Source organism: Caretta caretta, chromosome 1 (assembly GCF_965140235.1).
Source record: "Caretta caretta isolate rCarCar2 chromosome 1, rCarCar1.hap1, whole genome shotgun sequence".
NCBI classification, from domain to species: domain Eukaryota; kingdom Metazoa; phylum Chordata; order Testudines; family Cheloniidae; genus Caretta; species Caretta caretta.
The window spans coordinates 34,193,363-34,215,164 of NC_134206.1; the positions used below are offsets into that span (position 1 = coordinate 34,193,363).

Sequence of the window (21,802 nt, forward strand, 5' to 3'; positions counted from 1 at the left end):
CCAACTCCCACTGAAATCAATTGAAAGACTCCCATTGACTTCATGGGAATTGTAGATTCCTTATAGATTAAGGCCTGATCAAACACATACACCAACCATAGTGCTTGCAGCTCTTAACAGTTGAATTCATGAAGTACTGTTCCAGTTAATAAGTACTTGGGGCCTTTAGGGCCTGATGTTGCAAACACTTATGCTCATGAGTAATACATATGCCTAGTATTTGTAGGATTGGGCCCTGAGGCCTTGATCCCATATTGAGATATGCCAGTGTGGACCCTTGTACCTGTGAATTCCCATCCACATGGATGTCAGTGCGCTGCAAGAGCGCAGAAGTCTGGGTTAGCAGATACTCTTGCAGGATCAAGATCTAAAGCCCCAATCCTCCCAGTACTTAAGAATGTACTTTACTTTATTCATGTGTAGTAGCCCCTGTGACTTCAGTGACACTATTCATGTGTAAAGTTAAGCACATGCATAAGTATTTGCAGGGTCAGGGTCTTAGCTTGTAATTGCTTCCAGTAAAATTGTATATACAGTTATTGTAGTATTTGAACATAATTACATATACACACATTAAGCCACATTTATTTATGCACTTCTATATGAACAATTTTCTTAGTAAAATATTAAGTTGTAAAACTATGAAAATATTGAAGATAATGTATAAAGTATTGAAATGACAGTTTTTTTAAAGTTTATTATATAATAAGTATCATAAAGAGCATATTACCTTTAATCTTTTCTCTTTTTATTCTATATTTTGGAATTTGTTATATTGAATCTTGAAGCACCATCAAGATAGATTGTTTAATTGTTAATTGCAATCCTGTGAAGACTGTGATTGATGATCTTATACAGAAGCTCTATGATGTTCTTGTCCTGTCTTTAAGAAAGTCCATACAAGGTAAATAAGTGGTGGCTGATTGGTGGTGGTTTTTTTTTTTTTTGGCTTTTGCTTTTGTTGTGTTTGTTATATATAGTAACCTTTTTATTTAAAAAAAATCTTTTATCCTTGGGAAAACTGAAGTACCAAAGTTGTTTTGGAGCAAAAGTAGTATGTTTTTAGTTTTCCATTAAGGGCCTGATACAAAACCCTTCAAAGTCAATGTTTATCTTTTCCATTGACTTCTTTGGGCTTTGGAAAAGATGCTGTAAACTTAATTTGGCCAAAAACTATGCCAGAAATAACCACATCTATATGAAATTTCTTGTGTATTACTCTTCTAGAGAAGCATTCTTGAAAGTTTGAGGGTAGTTGAGGCTAGGGAATGGACAGAACTCCTGCTCCATCCCTACAACGGTACAGGGGAATGATATAGGCCAGTAGCAAATTACTGTCCACCATGGAGCAAGAGGGATGGGGGAGGGAACTGTATCTCGAAGGGATGTCCTTGAGGTACAGTGTCTAATGGTGTTGCTCCTAGATGCAATGCTGCTTACACATCACCAAATGTACAGTACTGTGCCTTAAGGCACAATCTAGCCCAGAGATTCTCACAACAAATTTTTTGGTGGCCTCAGAGTACGGCCACCAACTCTTGCTGGTGGCCACACTGACAATTTTTCCTAAAATACCTAATTAGCTTTAGGAAAAACAAATAAATATGCACATAAAAGTGTCCAAATCATTGTAATTTATTTATGTAGGGTTTTTTTTTTTGGTACACTCAATAATAAAAATATACAATTGTCTCTATTCTTTACTGGACCTGAACAGAATAGAAACACAAATAAGGTGCTTTGCACATTCTTGTCTTTTTTGTTGTTTCTTTTGCTTTTTTGGTTGCTAGCTAGTAAGTCTCCTTCTGTGAAAAGTGATATTTGTATGTTAACATCACTTTTCACAGCCGCACAGCTAGCTACTAAGTCTGCTGTGAAAAGGGGTATTAACAAATACAAATATCCCTTTTCACAGCAGATTTACTCAGCCCTGACAAGCCCAGGGACAGATTAAGTCCTGGATGGGGAGGTGGATAGGGAGGCAACAGGGGCCAGGGGAGCGGGGAGTTGAACCCAGAGGACGGGAGCCTGAAGCCCCGTGCCTGGGGGATGGAGCCCAAAGCCCCAGGGCTGAAGTGTGACCCCAGCACCTCTGGGAAGGCGGGGAACTCACTGGCTGTCTGCTCCTCCAGTGTTTGTGTCTCCAGAGTGGGCTTTTTAGGAGGGGCCACTGCTTTCCCCCCAATCACCACCAGGAGGCTGTGGCTGAAAGAAAAGGCCCTGGTGGCTGCATGTGGCCATGGTGGCCGCATTTGAGAAGCACTGATCTAGCCCTGAGATTTGAGATTTATAGACTCTGCAATACCAACATTATGAAGTCTGTATTTCAATTGCCACAGTATCATTGCGCGATTAGGTTGTCCACAGCGACAAGCTGCAGTCTTCCTGTAGTTTGTAGTGACATACACTGGCATAGCTTATTAGCCCTGCTTGGACAGTTTATTTTTTTTAAAACAGTAATAGCCTTAGTTTCCAATTATTCCACCCTGACTCATATTGAATAGCACCTTACTGTGGGCTAAATTGTATCCTTTAGGCATGGCTACAAGTAAAGGGTGCTACATAAACTGCACTACCCCAGCAGTAAGCCTCTACTGGCAGCAAATTACATGAGAGCTTATTCATGTTGGCTGTTGTGTTTTGGGAGGCAGAGCCAGGTCTCTGCCCATCTCCCTCTCCTTCCTGCTCCAGGAGAGAAAGGAGTATGTGTCTGGACCCATAGTCTAGGTACCTGTGCAGAGGTGATTCTTATTCCCCCTTATTGCCCTGTTATCGATCTATCTATGGTATTTATATGACTTTAATTCCTTTAATATCTGAATGCCACATAACCTTTTTTTGAAGATATATGTATTCTCACAACAGCTCCGTGAGGTAGGGAAGTGGTATTGTCCCCACTTTATGGTTGGAAAACTGAAGTACAGAGTGAGTAAGTGGAATAGGGAATTAACCTGAGTCTCCATGGTCCCAGGTTAATCCTGTAACAACTGGACCATCTTTCATGTAGTTCAAGTGACTGTCTAGCACACATATTTATCTGATTTTAAGACTGGTATCATGGATATTTTTGTTTGTAATACATTTGTTTTCCAATATTCTTTATATAGCTCATCTACATGATATTTCTTCATTTCTTACGGATGCCACAGAAGCATTAATAATTAGGCCCCAGACTGTAGATGAAATTGGAGAAGATAATTTAAAGTATGGACATTTACAAGAAAAAAAAGCAGAGGTAGGATTTTATTTGATCATAGTCAGGAAAATATCTAGGCAAAAAGTTTAGTCATGTTTTAGTATGCCTGAGCAAAATACTTTTCAAAATATTATTAGTAGAGTTTGCTACAACAGTTTGTTGTTGCTTTTAATGTTTTTCTTGCTTCTTCCTTGTGTTTTCTGTCAATTATTGTGTGTCACCACACCTCACTTACATAGCAAATTCAAATCAGAGTGGTTTCCCAGGACCTTTAGACTATGGTGATAACATTTGGCTGCTATTAAAATGGGGGAGGGGAAGATCTTAAAATCCTGTGATTAAATTTTAGCTTCGTCTTTAAAAATCCCTGCTTCTTTAATATGATGCATATTTAAGTGAGGTACCAATGGAAGGCCTAGTGGCAGCTGAGTTTTCTTCTGCAGACCACACTTGTGCAGGGCATGAACTCACCAGGAAGGTACCAAGGTGCTGAGAGTAAGAGAGAGAGCAAACAAACTATATTGCAGGGCTTTGCTACTTAAAAAAAGTACTTTTTAAAAAAATGATGGGAGGATCACCTCCCCTTTACATTTGCTACTGCATCTAAGAATGTTGGATGAATTTGATTCTGCTGAAGTGATTGGCAGTGAATTAATTAAAAATATTTACTGAATTGTCATTATTAGTCTTCAACACCAAACACTTGATTGCAATGAATGGGCACTTGACCCTTCTCTTATAGCTATTATTTCAGTCACTTTGTCTGCATCCTCAGTAAGACAATACTGTATTGGTTTCACTTTGGATGTAATGACTAGTAATATGTGCATATGCGTGTGTGTGTGTATGTGTATATATATATATATATATATATATTTTTTTTTTTTCAAATGAATGCTTAAATTCTGTAGAAATTGTTTTGTGGAGGTGGTGGATATTGGAGGGGATTAAGCCTCCATAATCCACAGAGCAATACTGTCCCTGAGTCTCAGTACCTGTTGTCTTCACTTCATTTTGAAATGAATGCACTCAAAACAGGGCATTTTGGGACATATTCACTAATGTCTTCTTTTACTTCAATTTTTTTGACTTTTGTAGTGTTACTTAATCATCATTTTTGTCATGATTTTTAACTTGATTGGGCTTTTTTAGTGTATGAAAAAATAATCTCTGAAACAGTCAGGTGACTTAATTTTTCTCCTTATTTTCAGACTATAAATGCATTCTTCTTCTAATATATCAATAGATTTCCCATTTGTTCTCAACTTCTCTCCTCCTGCTTGCTGTTTTCATACATATATTAATTGCTCTGTATTGTCTCCCATATTTACCTTTGTCTAGTTTTACTTTGATAAATATTAACAGAATTAAATATAAATATAAAAATATATAAATATTCTTAATTACCACTGTGTCTTTATTTAAACAAGTTTGCATAAAAATGCCACATTTTATTGAAATTTTTTCATACATGTATAAAATATCTTTTCAACTTTAGATTTTTCTCCAGTTTCAAGAAGCTGAAGATAAAAACAAGCTTTTGCGGACTGTGGCTGGTGGGGGTTTAGACACAATCAGCAACCTGAGAGCTATGTGGGATAAATTTGAATTAATGATGGAAAGTCATCAACTTATGATTAAGGAACAGGTGAGAATGAAGGTTTAGTAATTCACTCAAATGCACTGATCTCATTTTGAATTAGTTAGAAAACACATTTTTTTCTCCTGGATTAACCCCCCCACAAAGATATTGCAGTTTAGTATTGGCACCAAGTTTAATGGCATCAGTGCGAGCCTTTATAGAAAGAACATCTAAACTACTGGAAAGATTACTAGCATCAGGTGATACTAGGCCCCGCTGTAGGCCCCGATCTTAAAATGATCTCTGTGCCCCTACAAAGTACCAGTGAAGTCAGCTAGGGTACTGTGCAGGTGCAGGAGCTCACTCTAGAATAACAACTATGTTAAATATCTCACCTCATGGGTTTCTTTTTATTAACTGAAATGAAAAGAATATAGTAGTTTAAAAATGAACATTTGTCAACTTTACCATGTTACTACAAATTTTATTAATATTGTTGCATAATATTTGAAATTTTTCTGAAAATTTATGCTAAATATTATGTCCGCAATCCTGCAATGGACAATATGCAGGTGAATTGCTGGGCTCAATGGGACCAATGCAGCCATAATAATTTTCTTGTGTGCTGCTGATTCCATGATTATCACCTATATTTTGAACCTGTAGATGATTTTAAAAATTATAATTATTGTTTATTTTTTACCACTAAGACCTGTAATAAAAAATGTGGATATAAGGAAAAACTGTTTATCAGACCAAGATAGCTGATAAACTAGTGAGGAACAGATGTAAATATTATATGTAACTACAGTGGATGTAAAATGATATAATACAAGATTAGGAAATGCATATCCATACCAGATTCTCTTAAATTTTGAAATATTTTAAGGGGAAGAGTAAAAAAAATAGTACTCCTTTTTGAAAACAAGTTAAAAGGTTGTTGGTTATTTTGATCTTGTTTAGGTATAACTTTGTAGATATAAATGACTGAAGGAATACATTTTATTTTTTTAAACTCTTTTGGTTTGTAGATTGAAGTGATGAAAGGAAATGTGATGTCACGTGTTAATGTGTATCTTCAAGAACTAGAAAAGTTTAAAGCTCGTTGGGATCAACTAAAGCCCAACGATGATATCATTGAAACAGGCCATCAGGATATGCTTGAGAAAAGTGCTCAGACCATAAAGGAAAAGAAAATTGAGTTCGATGAACTTGAAGCCACAAAGAAAAAACTGATGTATGTATATTTATTTGTATATAGCATGTTATTTTATGGATGTTCTGCAGTAAATCATGCAGCTGCAGCTCTTTGGTGGGTCAGAAAATATTAACTAATAGTTAACTAAAAGTGAACACAAAAGATAATTTAATAAATCCTATTTTAATTATATTTCAATGTATCGTTTAACCTTCAGGGATTTACTTCATTGTTTTATATAACTTGACTCTTCTGAACTGACGCTTGTGAAGTGGAAGTTTCTGAAAATCTATTAAGCTTTGAAACAACTGAATTTATGCACTAAATGGCATGTAATTCTATATAGGATACTACTTATAGAGAAAAACAATTAAAGATAATTTATTTTCCTTTAAGTTTTTGGGAGACAAATTAGTACTGTTTTTTTAATACAAAGGAATGAAAAAATATGGAGAAGAAAGCTGTGAATGCTAAGGAAGGTCATTGCATATGATAATTATCTCTTATGCTACATATTTTTCTGCTTGGGGAATGCAACATAATGTGTTCTGCTGGACAGTGAAGTCAATGGACTTACTCACATGGGTAAAGTTAAGCATGTATGACAGCATGTCCAGGATCATAGCTTCAATATGCAATATTATAACAATGCAATGATCTTTTTTATTCAGCGAGGACTGCCATCATTTTGAATTAGAAGAGCCTGATTTCTCTTTGTCAAAAGCTGTATGTAGAGATATTGAGAGCTGTGCAGAAGTATGGGCACTATATGAAGAGTTTCATCAAGGTTTTCAGGAAAAAGCCAAAGAAGACTGGATTACTTTTAGGTCTGCTTTTGTTTTTAAACTTTTATGCATGATTATTGATTGTTGCAGTACTGTGTTATTGTGCTCTTTTTAAAATTTGATTTTTGTACAGGAGTAAGACTTACCTGTTTGAGGAATTCTTGTTGAACTGGCATGACAAGCTGAGGAAGATGGAAGAACACACTGTAATGACTGTGAAGTTGCAAAGAGAAGTGGACAAATACAAAGTAAGATCCTCATTATACAAGGGGAAATCAAAGCAAAATGCTTTCTGGTATTACTGGGTAATATGCTTCACTCTGTATATTTACATGGAGGTCTGTTTTTGTATTAAAGTGAGCCTTAAGGATATTTTGTGTTCAGCAAAATATCTCCTGCAACTATTTTTAAACGTATCACTCATTTCAAAGTACATTTGAGCTACTTCCAGTGAACAGGACAATCATTACAGTTTTTTTCAATGTGTTTGAGACACATTTAGTAATAAAACAACCTTAATGGCATAATACCAAATATTAAAATTAGTATATTGAAAATACAAAGCAGATCTCAATTTAAACGTATTTATTTTCAATACATAGTGGGAAAAATATATTTTTGTTATGTTTTGACAGTATATGGCAGTAGAACGGAATAGATATAGTTATTGTAAAAACTTGGTATATTCCAATTTGCATTATTTTCCATAGATGACACTTCCTGTCCTGAAATATGTTAGAGGAGAACACCTGTCTCCAGATCATTGGCTGGACCTCTTTCGTCTTCTTGGTCTCCCTAGAGGCACTAGTCTAGAGAATTTGTTATTTGGAGATCTACTCAAAGTGGCAGATATAATTGTAGAAAAAGCAGCAGCACTTAAGGTATGAATTATTTCACAAGTAATGCTATTCATTTTTTATACCATACGTTCTATAAGCTTTTATTCCTTTTTGGAAACTGAAGTTATGTATTTTTCTAGTAAAATTGTTTTCCTCTGCTCATTTATATGTTTTCTATTATATAAGTAGTAATTTTTTTTGTTTTATATTTTAAAATAGGATTTGAATAGTCGGGCGCAAGGTGAAGTCACAATCAGAGAGGCCTTACGTGAGCTTGAGCTCTGGGGTGTTGGAGCAGTCTTTACGTTAACAGATTATGAAGACAGCCAGAGCAGGACTATCAAACTAATTAAAGACTGGAAAGACATAGTTAACCAGGTTGGAGATAATCGCTGTCTTCTTCAGTCCCTAAAGGACTCTCCATATTACAAAGGCTTTGAGGATAAAGTGTCTATCTGGGAAAAAAAACTTGCTGAGTTGGATGAATACCTGCAGAATTTAAACCAGATTCAAAGGAAGTGGGTGTATTTGGAACCCATTTTTGGTCGTGGAGCTCTACCCAAAGAGCAGGCACGCTTTAACAGAGTTGATGAAGACTTCAGGTCAGTGTTATTAAACGCAACTTTATTTTTGTCAAGGTTCCTTCCCCACTCTGAACTCTAGGGTACAGATGTGGGGACCTGCATGAAAACCCCCCTAAGCTTATTTTTACCAGCTTAAGTTAAAATTGCCCTAAGATACAAACTATTCTCCTTTTTCCCTTGGACTTTATTGCTGCCACCACCAAGCGTCTAACAGATATATATATATATATATCTGGGAAAGAGCCTGCTTGGAAACATCTTTCCCCCCAGAATCCTCCGCAAACCCTATACCCCCTTTCCTGGGGAAGGCTTGATAAAAATCCTCACCAATTTGCATAGGTGAACACAGACCCAAACCCTTGGATCTTAAGAACAATGAAAAAGCAATCAGGTTCTTAAAAGAAGAATTTTAATAGAAGAAAAAGTAAAAGAATCACCTCTGTAAAATCAGGATGGTAAATACCTTACAGGGTAATCAGATTCAAAACATAGAGAATCCCTCTAGGCAAAACCTTAAGTTACAAAAAGACACAAAAACAGGAATCTACATTCCATTCAGCACAGCGTATTTTCTCAGCCATTTAAACAAAACAGAATCCAATGCATATCTAGCTAGATTACTTACTAAGTTCTGAGACTCTATTCCTGTTCTGTTCCCGGCAAAACCATCATACAGTCAGAGAGAGCCTTTATTTCTCCCCGCCCCAGCTTTGAAAATATCTTGTCTCCTCATTGGTCATTTTGATCAGGTGCCAGCGAGGTTATCCTAGCTTCTTAACCCTTTACAGGTGAAAGGGTTTTTCCTCTGGCCAGGAGGGATTTTAAAGGTGTTTACCCTTCCCTTTATATTTATGACAATTTTGTATAACGTCCTTTGCACAGCTGTAAGCCAAGATTCAAAGTGAATTAATGCAAAACAAACAGGACGTACAGGGAGATGAAGGCATGCATAAGGAATTCAGTAAAGGTTGCATTGAGGCAATGGTATAGAAAGAATTAGTTTTGCAAAAGGGATGATGAGAAGATTTATTGATACGGGATATGTGGGAAGAGAATAAAGGTTCTGAGTCAAGTATGATGGCTAGGGTTATGAACAATGCAGGCAAATAGAGGGTCTTATTTGAGAAAGGAAGTAGTGGAGATGTTGGATTTTGAAAAAAGATTTCTTGACGAAGAGAAGTAATTCTTTTTCCAAAAATATTACACCGAAGGAATTTGAGATGAAACAACTTTACTTGATCAAGACATGCAGAGAGGATTAACAGGGAGTAGTTTTTAGTGGTGTCCAAAGATACACACAAATGAGTTTCTTTAGTTTAGATGTGGTAGTTGAGCTTAAAAATAGAGCTGAAATGACAGAGATGGAGGCACTTAGAAGAAAAAATGGTCAAAATTTTAACTTAATGGGACTTCTTGGGTAGAGGGGTCTTGAAGTAAAGGAAGAGTCATGATCAGAAACAGTATGATAGGAGTAGATCTAGCTAATGTTTAACTGGAAGAAATTTGACATAAATGTTGCAATTTTTACATTCAGATATTGACTGCTGAATATTTAATATTACTTATCTGTCTCTTGAGTTTTAATCAGATGTTTAAAAGAGATATATTTGGACAAAGTGCAGCGGTAGATTTACAAACAATTAAGGTTATATTTTTTTAAAGATCCATAATGGTAGATATCAAGAGGGACAATAGAATAACATCACTGAATGCTCGGACAGGAATGAGGAATGCGTTGATTACCATACTTGACCAGCTTCAGAGATGTCAAAAATCCTTGAATGAATTTCTGGAGGTACAACTTCTTATCTTAATATATAATTTTATAAAAAGGCAATACTTCAGTGCTTAAAACAACAATTTTTTTTTTTTAAACAGGAAAAGCGTTCAGCATTCCCTAGATTCTATTTCATTGGAGACGATGATTTATTAGAAATCTTGGGACAGTCCACTAATCCTTCAGTAATTCAGTCTCACCTTAAGAAACTTTTTGCTGGTAAACTAAATTAGTAATTTCATAATGCATTAGTTATCATTTGCAAAATGTATTTATTCAGAAGTACAGTCATTTGACGCTGAAGAACCTATTCTAGAAATTGTTTCTTTACTTTCTGTTACCATAACATAGCTTAGAAAAGGAAAGTTTTTTTGATATTTCATCATTTATTTGGCAAAGAAAGAAAAAAATATTTCAAAATATCTCTAACTTTTGAGGGACTTTTTATCTTCATCTATTTAATTATCACAAATATTGTATTATATGTACAAAAATAATTTATTTAACTTTTTTGACTGTTTCCTAAGTAACTGCTTTTTCAAGAAACAAGTGTTTAAGAATTCTACATTAAATCATCTAGATTGTATTTAATCACTTGCTGAGCTTAATTATGGAGATATTGTTATTTTCTGATTAACAGGCATTAATAGTGTCAGCTTTGATGGGGACTTTAAAAACATAATTGCAATGAAATCTTTAGAAGGAGAAGTTGTGCCTTTTAAAAATAAAATTCTTCTGTCAAATGATGTTGAGGTAAGAGAACCAGGTCCAAATATATTACCAGCAATTGTGGTAAATATGTTTGCTATATGATTTGTGATTTTTTCCCCCTCCCCTTTATATTTTATTTGCCAGGTTTGGTTAAATCGTTTGGCTTTGGAGATGAAGGACACATTGAAACAATTATTGCTTGACTGTGTTACTGCTGGAAGACGTTCACAAGGTTCAATTGATCCATCACTGTTTCCTTCCCAGGTAGTTGGTGACACAATCTCATTTTGATTTAGTCTCAGCATTGAAATATAACGAACTCAATTTCGGAATGCTCCTAAGGACAGGTCTGCTTTGGAAGTATATACAGACTTGAAAAATCAGTTGATTTGCTGTATGCCTTGATTTTAGGTAGATAGAAATTACTCAGAATGTGCAGTGTTATAAGCATCTGTAGAATAGAACTCTTTGCTCACTTGGGAGATTGATTCAGTGCCCATTTAAATCAACGGGAGTCTTTCCACTGATTTCAATTGATGTTGAATCAGGTCCCTGGCTAATCAGTGATGCAGAAACTGTTTCCTGCTATTGATTCAAAACACCATTATTAGAATAGTATTTGAAGTTCATACATAACTTGGGTAGAAAATGCTAGTGAAAGAGAATGTACTAATGACAGGTTGAAGAAAAATATAATATAAACACTAGCTAACACTGTTAATCTGAATTTATATTGCTTGAACCAATCCTGACTTAATAAATATTTGCAAATAATATATACATTTTTTTAATGTAAAAATCATAGACACAGAGAGTTATTATCAATATGACCCTAAGAATGTATATTCATTCAGACTAACCTTTTGTAATGATTTAGGCTGTGATCCTGCTGACTGATATGTGTGGGGAGATCCTTGTGTCCATGTGAAACCCCACTGATGTTAATGGGGTCCATGTTGGTGCAGCGAGCTGCCTGTGTTGGCTTTTTAGTTGAAATAAATCTTCACTTCATCTGGGTAAACCATTGCAATCTTCTGCCTTCCTTCATCATGCTGAGAGTATGGGAGTGCTGTGCTCCACGGCCTGCCCCTCTCCTTATGTCATTGGTGTTTAACTTTTCCTGCTTTACCTGAATCACATAGCTAAAGCAAAGAGTGGAATTTTGATGAGAAGAGAGTTCCTATTCTGTTTAACTTATGGAAGTGGAACCTGTAGTTCAGCATGTGTTATGTGTGAATCCATTACAGCTCGTGTTTCTCAAATGCGGCCACTGTGGCCTCATTCAGCCACCAGGGGCTTTTCTTCCGGCCACAGCCTCCTGGGCTGTGATGGGGTGGGAGAGGGAAAGTAGCGCCCCCTCCCCTTTCCTGTTGCTCCTGGATGGACTGCGTTGGTGTTGGTTGCTGGGGCCACCAGCAGGGGTTTGGCCCTGCCCCTCTCTGGAGTCACTTGGGGCACAATGCTGTAGGAGCAGGCAGCCAGTGAGTTCCCCACCTTCCCAGTGGAGAAGTGGGCTCAGGCTTCGGGCTTCAGCCCTGGGGTAGCAGGGCAACAAGTTCTAGCTGCAGGGCTTCAGGCTACAGCCCTCCATTGTCTCCCCCAGCCCCTCACCCCCATCTCCCCTGGCTCCCATTGCCTCCTCTGACCCTCCATCCAGGGCTTAATTTGTTCCCAGGCTTGGCAGGGCGGAGTAAGTCTGCTGTGGAAAGTGATACCTGTATGTTTGTTAATATCACTTTTGACAACAGACTTACTAGCTAGCAATAAATAAATTACAATGATTTGGACATGTATATGTGCATATTTATTTGGCTTTCCTAAAGCTAATTAAGTATTTTAGGAAAAAGTGTGAGAGTGGCCGCCAGCAAGAGTTGGTGGCCGCACTCTGAGGCCACCAAAAAATTTGTCCTGAGAAACTCCATGCTTTTAGTCGAGGAAGTGCCTGGTTTAATACCCAGTTTTGGCCAAGATATTGATTCTCTGTTCTTCTGATTATTACTGAGCTCCTCACTCTGGGCACGAGTTTCAGAGGGCATTGAAGTTCAGTGTGAATAAGGGGAGAATATTGTACTGGCAGTGAGTAGCTCTCTTTAGCCTCTGGCATATTTTTCGGGAGTGGAATCGAAGGCAAGGAAGGAAAGAGATAGACACTCAGATTTACAAAGTAGTAGTGAAATTGGTGAAACAAATCCATATTGCTTCCTACTCATGAACAGTTTTTCAGTACTGTGGAGATCTCCCTTAAGTAACGAGTTTGGCTGAAATGTGACAACTCAGACAATAGGCTGCTATAGTGAATGTACAGTAATCGTAATATAGCACCGAAGGCAATAGCTATACTAAATTATTTTGCAGCTGTTTGTTACATTTTAGTAAGTTTTAAATACAATTATATTTGCTCTTGGGGGCACCTCGAGAGTAACTATGTTTTTTTTAAGGGAGAGTGGAGTATTGGCATGATAAAATTTAATACACTAAAAAGATTTATTTAAACAGTAAGCTTTCATGAGAATTTATAAATGAGTGGAAAATCTTTTGTCCTTTTTGGTTACCTATTTCTAAAACTTTACTTTATTCTTTCTGTCAATAGATTCTTTCCTTGGCAGAACAAATTCAGTTCACTGAAGATGTTGAAACTGCTATCAAAGAGCATAACCTGCAGCAGATAGAGTTAGAACTTATGGCTAAACTGGAACATTATACCAGCATAGATACTAGTATGGAAGATCCAGGGAGAGTAGGTATGAAAAATGATCGTAAGTGTATAATTCCTTAAAATAAATTTAAGGTGCTAAGCAATCCATTCCTCTGAGCTAGAAATGATATTGAGTGACCTACCAGTAATGGCCAGGTTTGGGATATTTAATATTTTCACAGTGAATGTCCTTTCTTTTCCAGGTGTTCATTCTATATTTAACATTATTAGGTAGTTTGAATCTGTTTCCTTTTCAATTTTTATCCATTTCCTTTATCTTGATGTTTTTGTTATTAAATATATTTACTAATAATTTGTCATTACAAAATCTGGTTCTATATCATTGTCTTCATCTACTGATCTCTAACGTTATGTTTCACTGGAACTGGCCAGATATTATTGGATAGACATGGTATCATGTCTACACATTCTCTATAAATCCAGGTGTTTTTTTTTCCCCTTAGACTATGATGTTTTATTGGATTTTGGAGTTATTTCTTGACTTAAATATAACATTACAAGCCTATAAAATACCAATATGATGTGCAGATTATAATGTGTACTGTCCATCAATACTTATCCTTGTGCATCTGGTCACTGCTGAATTCTAGATTAAAGTGTATTGGCTGTTAAGCTTTTATCTAGTAACTATAACAACCTCTCATTTGTGTGTTGATTGCTTTAGTTTTTTAGCTATTTCAAAAGGAGGCTGGATAGTCATCTGTTTGGGATGGTTTAGACCCAACAAATCCTACGTCTTGGTAGGGGGTTAGACTAGATGACCCTTGTGGTCCTGTCAAACCTTATAATTCTATGATTGTAAACAGCAACATAAACTAGTTGAAAGTGGCTAAAGGACAATCTTCTTTATGATGTTTTTGTGAATAATTGTATTTATTTACAGATTCTGGAATCCTTGAGCTCAAGCTTAAAGCACTGATTCTTGATATTATTCATAACATTGATGTGGTGAAGCAGCTAAATCAAGCCCAGATTAATAGTGTTGGTGACTGGGCTTGGAAAAAACAACTCAGATTCTATCTGAAAGAACAAAAATGTTACATTCAAATGGTAGATGCTGAGCTCCAGTACACTTATGAATATCAGGTATGGGTTTTTTTTATTCTATTTTTGTTGGCTTTCAAATGTGTGTGGTGCTCAGCTTTCAGTTCCGGGATGCAGCTTTACCTCCACAATTGCTTCCACCTGGCTTCCATTTTGTCAGTTGCCATTTTACGATGTTGTTTTGCAGAAAATATTGAAAAATGGTGTAGTAGTGTTTCTTCAATCTTTAGATGCTTCTTAGCTCCAAATACCCACGATACTGAATTCTTGAGTGGATTTATACAGCTTTTATATTAAAGTGCAGAGCATAGTATGATTCTTACTTTCTCATTTATGTCAATGCTAGATAAAATGCCAAATGCGGACAAAATGATAACTTGAAAGAAATTTTGAGATGTATTTAAATTGAATAAAATGTTTTTTTAACAATATGGAACAAATTATGCTCTTGGGTATATGAGGGCAATGTTTGTTGAAGTCTATGAGAGAGAAAATGTAGCAGGTGTTTCCCTTTTTTGAGCCTCTATCTGTGGTTTATAAAGGATTGCATAACACTTCGGCAGTAGTTCCAACAGATTTTGTGAATATAAATCAAAAAATTGAATGGCCCCAAGTGTAGTCCTCAAACTTGGGCAGCTAGTAATCTGGAATTCTGTGTTATCTTTGTTATCTGTGTTATCTTCGTCCAAACTGAGTGAAATGCTAACTTATTGACCTTGTTTCTGTGTATTAATCCATGCAATATATCTTTTGTTTCTACAGGGTAATTCCCCGAAACTTGTTTATACACCATTGACAGATAAGTGCTACTTAACTCTTACTCAGGCTATGAAGATGGGCCTTGGAGGAAATCCTTATGGCCCAGCTGGAACTGGAAAAACAGAATCAGTAAAGGCTTTGGGTGGACTTCTTGGAAGACAAGTTTTAGTTTTTAATTGTGATGAGGTGAATTAATGTACATATTTATATATTTTAGGAGATGAGTATCTATGCAATATGGATTTAAAGAACAATTTAAAAAAAAAGCATTTAGTGAAATTTAACAGAGTTTTTCTTTATAATCAAATAGAAACGTTAGGCTCTTTGCAATGGCAATAAGACACCTCACAGTGGAACTAGGAAGAAAATCTTCATTGATTTCTTTCATGGTATTTAACATATAAACAATGTTCTTTTATTTTAAGGGCATTGATGTGAAGTCGATGGGACGTATTTTTGTTGGTTTGGTGAAGTGTGGTGCCTGGGGATGTTTTGATGAGTTCAATAGGCTGGAGGAGGCAGTTTTGTCTGCAGTGTCCATGCAAATTCAGACAATTCAGCATGCTTTGAAGAAGCATAGACCTGTATGTGAACTGCTTGGCAAGGAGGTATAGAACAGCATTTTTTTTTTTGTTCTTGTTGAAAACTGTTCAGCTATTGTCACTAATATCAAGTGTCTTCTAAAAACCCTGTGAACCCTTGTATTATTAACAAGTATACCAGTTTTAGGTCCAGTATATAAATCCCACATACATAAAGAAGATCTTTGCCCAAAATTTCTAATATTATTTTATAGAGAGACAAGAAGGGTAATATCTTTTATTGGACCAACTTCTGTCGGTGAGTGAGACAAGCTTTTGAGCTACACAGAGCTCTTCTTCAGGTCTGGGAAAGGTACTTAGAATGTCACAGCTAAATACAACATTGAAGTGATAGGTTAGCATAAGTAGTTAACACATATTCTAAGCCAAGGTTTCTCAGCCTGTGTGTCTGGACCCAAAATTGGGTTGTCTGAATGTTTCAAAGGGTTGTGTGGCAGCTCCTATGGCTCCTGTCTGACAGGGCTAGGTGGGCTCGCCTCCCTGCTCCAAGCACTGCAACCTCTGGGGTCCCAGCACCACTCAAGTTTGGCCCAGCCCTCATGATGATGGAAGTCCAGGTAGGCCAAATTTGTGTGAATGGCATTGCAATCGTATGAGCCGGGTCACAACTTCACTCACACAAATTTGGTTCAGTCAAGGGATGGGATCAAACTTGAGCAGCGCTGCAACCCCAGAGGTTGCAGTGCCTGGAGTGGAGAGCCAAGCCCAGTCAGCCCCACAGCACAGGAGCTGCAGGAGCTGCCGCTGTTGGCTGAGTGTGGGCAGGATCCAACCATAATCACCCAAGGCAGGGCCGTAACCAGAGTGGGTCAGTCACCCAGGGTGCAAACCCATAGGGGGTGGCTTGGGTCAGCCCCACACAGCAGGGCTTGGTGAGGCCAGCCCGGCATTGCAGCGCTCAGAGAGGGAGCTCCACCTCCACCCTCTGACTCATCTTAGCGGGTCACCCAGCCTGTTTGGGTTTGGAAGCGCACCCAAGAAACCTGGGGGGGGGGGCGGGGATGTGACCCCGCGTGATTTCCCCACCGCCACGTATCACCTCTAGTTGGGGACGCAAATATGTTTGATTGCCCCAGGCACTAAAATGCCTAGTTTTGTCTCTGCCCCAGGGCCTCCACCACCAGACTATTTATTGGGTAAATAACAGGCCATAAGAATTTACAAATGGGTCCTGAGCCCAAAAAGATGGAGAACCACTGTTCTAAGGGATCATTCAAGGTGAAATGCCCATTAACACCCCTGTAATCATAGGATAAATTATTGTAATAAGCCATGAATACAGTGTCTTTATTAAGACCATGATTTTTAGTGTGTAGCAAAGTTATGAATTTAAGCTCCCAGGCTTGTCTTTTGAAAATTTTCTTTCTGGAAACCTTTTGTGCAGGGTTTTTTTTGAGAATGAAGACTGACAAGTCAGATATAGAGTGAATGCTTTATGAAGTCTGGCTTGTAGTTGTTTATATACCACACACAAACAGACAACTATAACCAAGACTCGATGGGAACCCCATCCTGAAAGAAATCTTTCCTGAATCCCCTCTTCTGGCCTTCAAACAACCTCCTAGCCTCTCCTACCTCATCATCAGAATCAAGCTCCTCACAGACCAGGACACACCAACTCAAAGTGGCACCAGAGCCTACCAGAATAACAAAAGCAAAACCTACAGAGATATCTCCACTTCTACAATGATCAACAACCCCCACAACACACCTTTCAAGATCCATGGGTCCTACACATGCCTCATCCAGTGCACTAAATGCCCCAACAACAACTCTTGGTGGAACCAGACAATCACTATGCTCTCAGATGAACTCACACAGGAAAATGATAAAAAGACAAAACACCATATCACTTGTGGGTAAGCACTCTTTCACAAAGCGATCACTCTGTATCTGACCTATCAGTCCTCATCCTCAAAAGAAACCTGCACACCACCATTAAAAGATGAGTCTGGGAGCTTCGATTCATAGCTTTGATAGACACTAAAAATCATGATCTTAATAAAGACACTGGATTCATGGCTTATTACAACAGTTTGTAACCCACTAACCCTCCTTTTTGTCCTATGACTACTGGGATGTTAACAGGCCATTTCACCTTGAATGACCCCTTAGCACATAATCCATCTGTTTGATCATGTATTTAGCTGTGACACTCTGAGGGCTTGTCTACACTACCTGCTGGATCGGCGGGCAGCGATCGATTGAGCGGGGGGTCGATTTATCACGTCTAGACATGATAAATCAACCGCTGAGTGCTCTCCCGTTGACTCTGGTTCTCCACCAGAATGAGAAGTGTAAGCGGAGTTGACGAGAGAGCATGAGCTGTCGACTTACCGCAGTGAAAGCACCACGGTAAGTAGATCTAAGTACATGGACTTTAGCTAACTATTCACGTACCTGAAGTTACATATCGTAGATCGACCCCGTGCGGTAGTGTGGACAAACCCTGAGTAACTTTCCCAGACCTGAGGAACAGCTCTTGAAAGCTTGTCTCTCTCAACCAACAGAAGTTGGTCCAATAAAAGATATAACCTCACCCACCATATCTCTCTACTATCCTGGGACTGACATGGCAATACCACCACAGCATACAGTGGTATTTTATAGTGTTCTAAGTACATGAGTTATTTCATACCTAAGGACATAGAGATGAAAATACTATGTTTATGATAATATATTGATTTTGATGCCAGGTTGAAATGGATCACAATTCTGGAATTTTCATCACTATGAATCCTGCTGGAAAAGGTTATGGAGGAAGACAAAAACTGCCTGATAACCTCAAACAGCTTTTTAGGCCAGTTGCTATGACTCGTCCAGACAATGAACTCATTGCGGAAGTTATTCTGTATTCAGAAGGTTTTAAAGATGCTAAAACACTTGGCAGAAAGTTGGTGGCTATTTTTAATCTAGCCAGGTAAGCACATTCTGTTCCATTAATCATATTTCTGTCAATATATATCTTTTGTCTTTTGTGAAGTGTAGTACTTCCCCCTCATGTTATGTCACTGTACCTTCCTTCCATTTCAGTCCATTCAATACCAAACCTTGACAAGATTGCTATAGAAATCTTTTAAACATTGTTCCTGTATGTTTACTGTGATTTTTATGAAATGGACACTCCAGAAATCACCCTCATAAAGCTATATACCATAAGCAACATAGAGTTGCTGTCTCATGCCTATAGTCTCCTTAAGGTGTTTTACATTGAACAAGAATATCTTGTATTTGAATGCTACCAAACACAGTTCTCCAAAATTAGTAATATGTAAATCTGTAAGAACAAAACATAGGTTGAATTTTATTGAGATGCACTGCTTTGTATGTAAGTAATGTAAGAATACAGGAACTCCAGTTATAATCCCAAGATGGGAAAATACTGCTTTCTTAAGACCCTGACTGTTTCCTTCCTTTCTTTTGGCATCTTGAATATAAATGCAATTTTCTCTTTAATAGGTAATAAAAGTATTAAAATAAATATTTTTCAAGTTCATATATGATACTTTTATTAATTTGTCTCTGCCACACACACACACTTTGCTTTGCTTTTTTCTTCTTCGTCTTCCGATTTGTTTGTCTGAATGGGAACACATGGTTATTTTCCTGAGTGTGCAGTGCCTCCATAAAAATCATGCACTTGTGATTTTTGGGGGAGTAGCTGACATCCAAATAACCACAGTTGCACTTTTTCATTTGTGTGTATATCGCAAAACCAAGGGAGGGAACTATTAGAGGTCCTATTTTTAAAAAAAATATTATTATTATCTAGCTTTTGAAGAAACTGCTTCTCTGAAAATTTGGAAACATGCAACTTCATGTGTATCTGTCTCTGAAGTTCAAGAAAAATGGTACTGCATCTGGACATTATATTATTTTCTAATGGCTCTGGTTTTCAGAAAAATGTATAATGTCAATTCCTCAATGATCAGCTACAAGTACTGGAGTTGCAGCTGTTACAACCTGTTACAATATTAATATTTTAAAAACATAGGGAGCTTTTGACACCCCAGCAACATTATGATTGGGGCTTAAGAGCACTGAAGACTGCTCTGAGAGGATGTGGCAATCTCCTTCGTCACCTGAAGAAAAATGGAATGAAGGAAAAAAGTAAGCTTGGGTTGGTTCGCTTTTGATCAATCAAGATGTTATATTGAAATAAATATCTACAGCCTTCTTTTTCATTCAAGTACCAGGTGATATGCCCTGGAATTGTAGGAAGCTAGACTATTCAAAAGGATAATCCTCTGTGAAAGCCCTTTCTAATCAAAGCTTTCCCAAATAAAAATAAATAACTAAATAGCCCACAGAAACTCAGTGCACATAATTGGCGGAGTTGAAAAGTTGAAGAGAGAGCTCTTGCAAATGAAATCTTAATTACTCTTGGGCTACCATATCTGATTCCGACTGAATATTGCTAACCAGAGCACAAATACAGGATGGAATTTTATGGGATGGGAATGTTGTGTATTTTAAAAAAGTGTGTTTGAGTGGGTGGTGATTTTCTCTCTTTGGGAGAGTTGGGAGCAGAGGTTTAGTGTGGATGAGGAGTTTAAATGTTTGGGACATGAATATTCCTTCTTTGATGCTTTGAGAAATGACAGATCTGCTCTGACTGTTCCTGGGATTATCAGAGACAACCCTTGTTTTCCCATTAGATATAAAAAGCAAATAGCAAACAAACAACTTATAATCAACTTCAGGAATTCATCTGTCAGTTGAAAACACACCGACAACATATTTTAGGGTATATCCCCTTCAAAGTTCCTTCTTAGCTGACTACTATCCAGTCAGGATAGAGACTCCCTGCATATTAGGACATCTAGAAATTCCCATAGTATATACTCAAGTCTGACATGCATTATCATTTTCAAGAACCCAGTTATATACAAAAGTTGAGATGGGTACACTTAGAGTCTGTCCCTTTGCAACCTAAGACTCAGAAGTTCTATATGTTACTAACGCTAATTTCCCACCTAAAATCATAATCCTTTGTGATGCCAAAAAACAACCTGGCATGTTGCCACTATGATGTCAGGTGGTAATATCCCAGCTGTGGAAATAAATGTAAACTGAACTTTCTTTTGCAGTTAATGAAAGCCATATTGTGGTCCAAGCTTTGCGCCTCAATACCATGTCAAAGCTTACATTTGCAGACTGTGCACGGTTTGATGCATTGGTTAAAGATGTCTTCCCTGGCAGTGATTTTAAGGATGTAGAATATGCTGAATTAACCACTGCTTTACAACAAGTCTTTGAGGAAGCCAATTTGGAAATTATAAACACCCAGGTAAATATGAAATATAAGCATAGACCAAGTTTAGATGTTCTGAATTAAGAGTGTCAGTGAGGCTTGTGTTGCTAATCTATTCATTTTGCTTTAGTTACTTTCAACCTTTTAATGTTTATAACGTGAGCCCTTGATTTGCTTGAATACAGAGATTTTTCTACTCTTTGCTTCTGCAGCTACAAGTTCCTAAAATAAATTTAAATTAAGGGAAGAGAATGAGAGTATACAAAACCAAACAGGAATGTGTGAAATTGGGGTTAGAGAACAGGTTTGATTTAATGCTGTTAACCTCCTGTAACCCCTATTTCTTTTTTATACAGATCAAGAAAGCTTTGGAATTGTATGAACAGCTACGTCAGAGAATGGGTGTGGTAATTGTAGGTCCGAGTGGTGCAGGTAAATCAACACTTTGGCAGACGTTAAGGACAGCGCTTGGTAAAACTGGCAAAGTGGTGAAACAGTATACCATGAATCCCAAAGCTATGCCTCGACATCAGTTACTAGGTCACATTGACATGGATACCAGGGAGTGGTCTGATGGTGTGCTTACAAGCAGTGCTCGACAAGTGGTACGAGAACCGCAAGGTATGTCTATCCAGAAGTCTGTGTTGTGCTCAACATACTGAAATAAACTTTCTTTTGTTTGTCCATATTTTGACAATATGCTAATTTAAAATTGTTGAAAGTGGCCAGTGTAAGGTCAAAAAGGCTTATGGCAA

General features: G+C 37.4%; 1 protein-coding gene across 6 annotated transcripts in view; it reads left to right on the plus strand.

Annotated features, from left to right (window-relative positions):
- Positions 1 to 21,802, plus strand: part of DYNC2H1 (dynein cytoplasmic 2 heavy chain 1) — a 396,411-nt gene that overhangs the window by 38,914 nt on the left and 335,695 nt on the right. For 5 of the 6 annotated variants that reach the window (XR_012667749.1, XM_048844045.2, XM_075127044.1 and 2 more), the window contains exons 19-38: positions 789 to 904; positions 3,108 to 3,235; positions 4,695 to 4,844; positions 5,810 to 6,015; positions 6,648 to 6,803; positions 6,895 to 7,009; positions 7,472 to 7,642; positions 7,820 to 8,202; positions 9,847 to 9,979; positions 10,063 to 10,180; positions 10,602 to 10,714; positions 10,817 to 10,936; positions 13,263 to 13,428; positions 14,272 to 14,474; positions 15,195 to 15,377; positions 15,617 to 15,799; positions 18,490 to 18,713; positions 19,788 to 19,903; positions 20,884 to 21,083; positions 21,404 to 21,668. Coding sequence is in view for 5 of the 6 variants with exons in the window: in XM_048844045.2 (XP_048700002.2) it covers positions 789 to 904; positions 3,108 to 3,235; positions 4,695 to 4,844; positions 5,810 to 6,015; positions 6,648 to 6,803; positions 6,895 to 7,009; positions 7,472 to 7,642; positions 7,820 to 8,202; positions 9,847 to 9,979; positions 10,063 to 10,180; positions 10,602 to 10,714; positions 10,817 to 10,936; positions 13,263 to 13,428; positions 14,272 to 14,474; positions 15,195 to 15,377; positions 15,617 to 15,799; positions 18,490 to 18,713; positions 19,788 to 19,903; positions 20,884 to 21,083; positions 21,404 to 21,668 (3,449 nt within the window). In the remaining variant the exon portion in view is untranslated. The remainder of the gene's footprint in view (positions 1 to 788; positions 905 to 3,107; positions 3,236 to 4,694; positions 4,845 to 5,809; positions 6,016 to 6,647; positions 6,804 to 6,894; positions 7,010 to 7,471; positions 7,643 to 7,819; positions 8,203 to 9,846; positions 9,980 to 10,062; positions 10,181 to 10,601; positions 10,715 to 10,816; positions 10,937 to 13,262; positions 13,429 to 14,271; positions 14,475 to 15,194; positions 15,378 to 15,616; positions 15,800 to 18,489; positions 18,714 to 19,787; positions 19,904 to 20,883; positions 21,084 to 21,403; positions 21,669 to 21,802) is intronic. The other variant, XM_048844035.2, reaches the window with a different exon arrangement.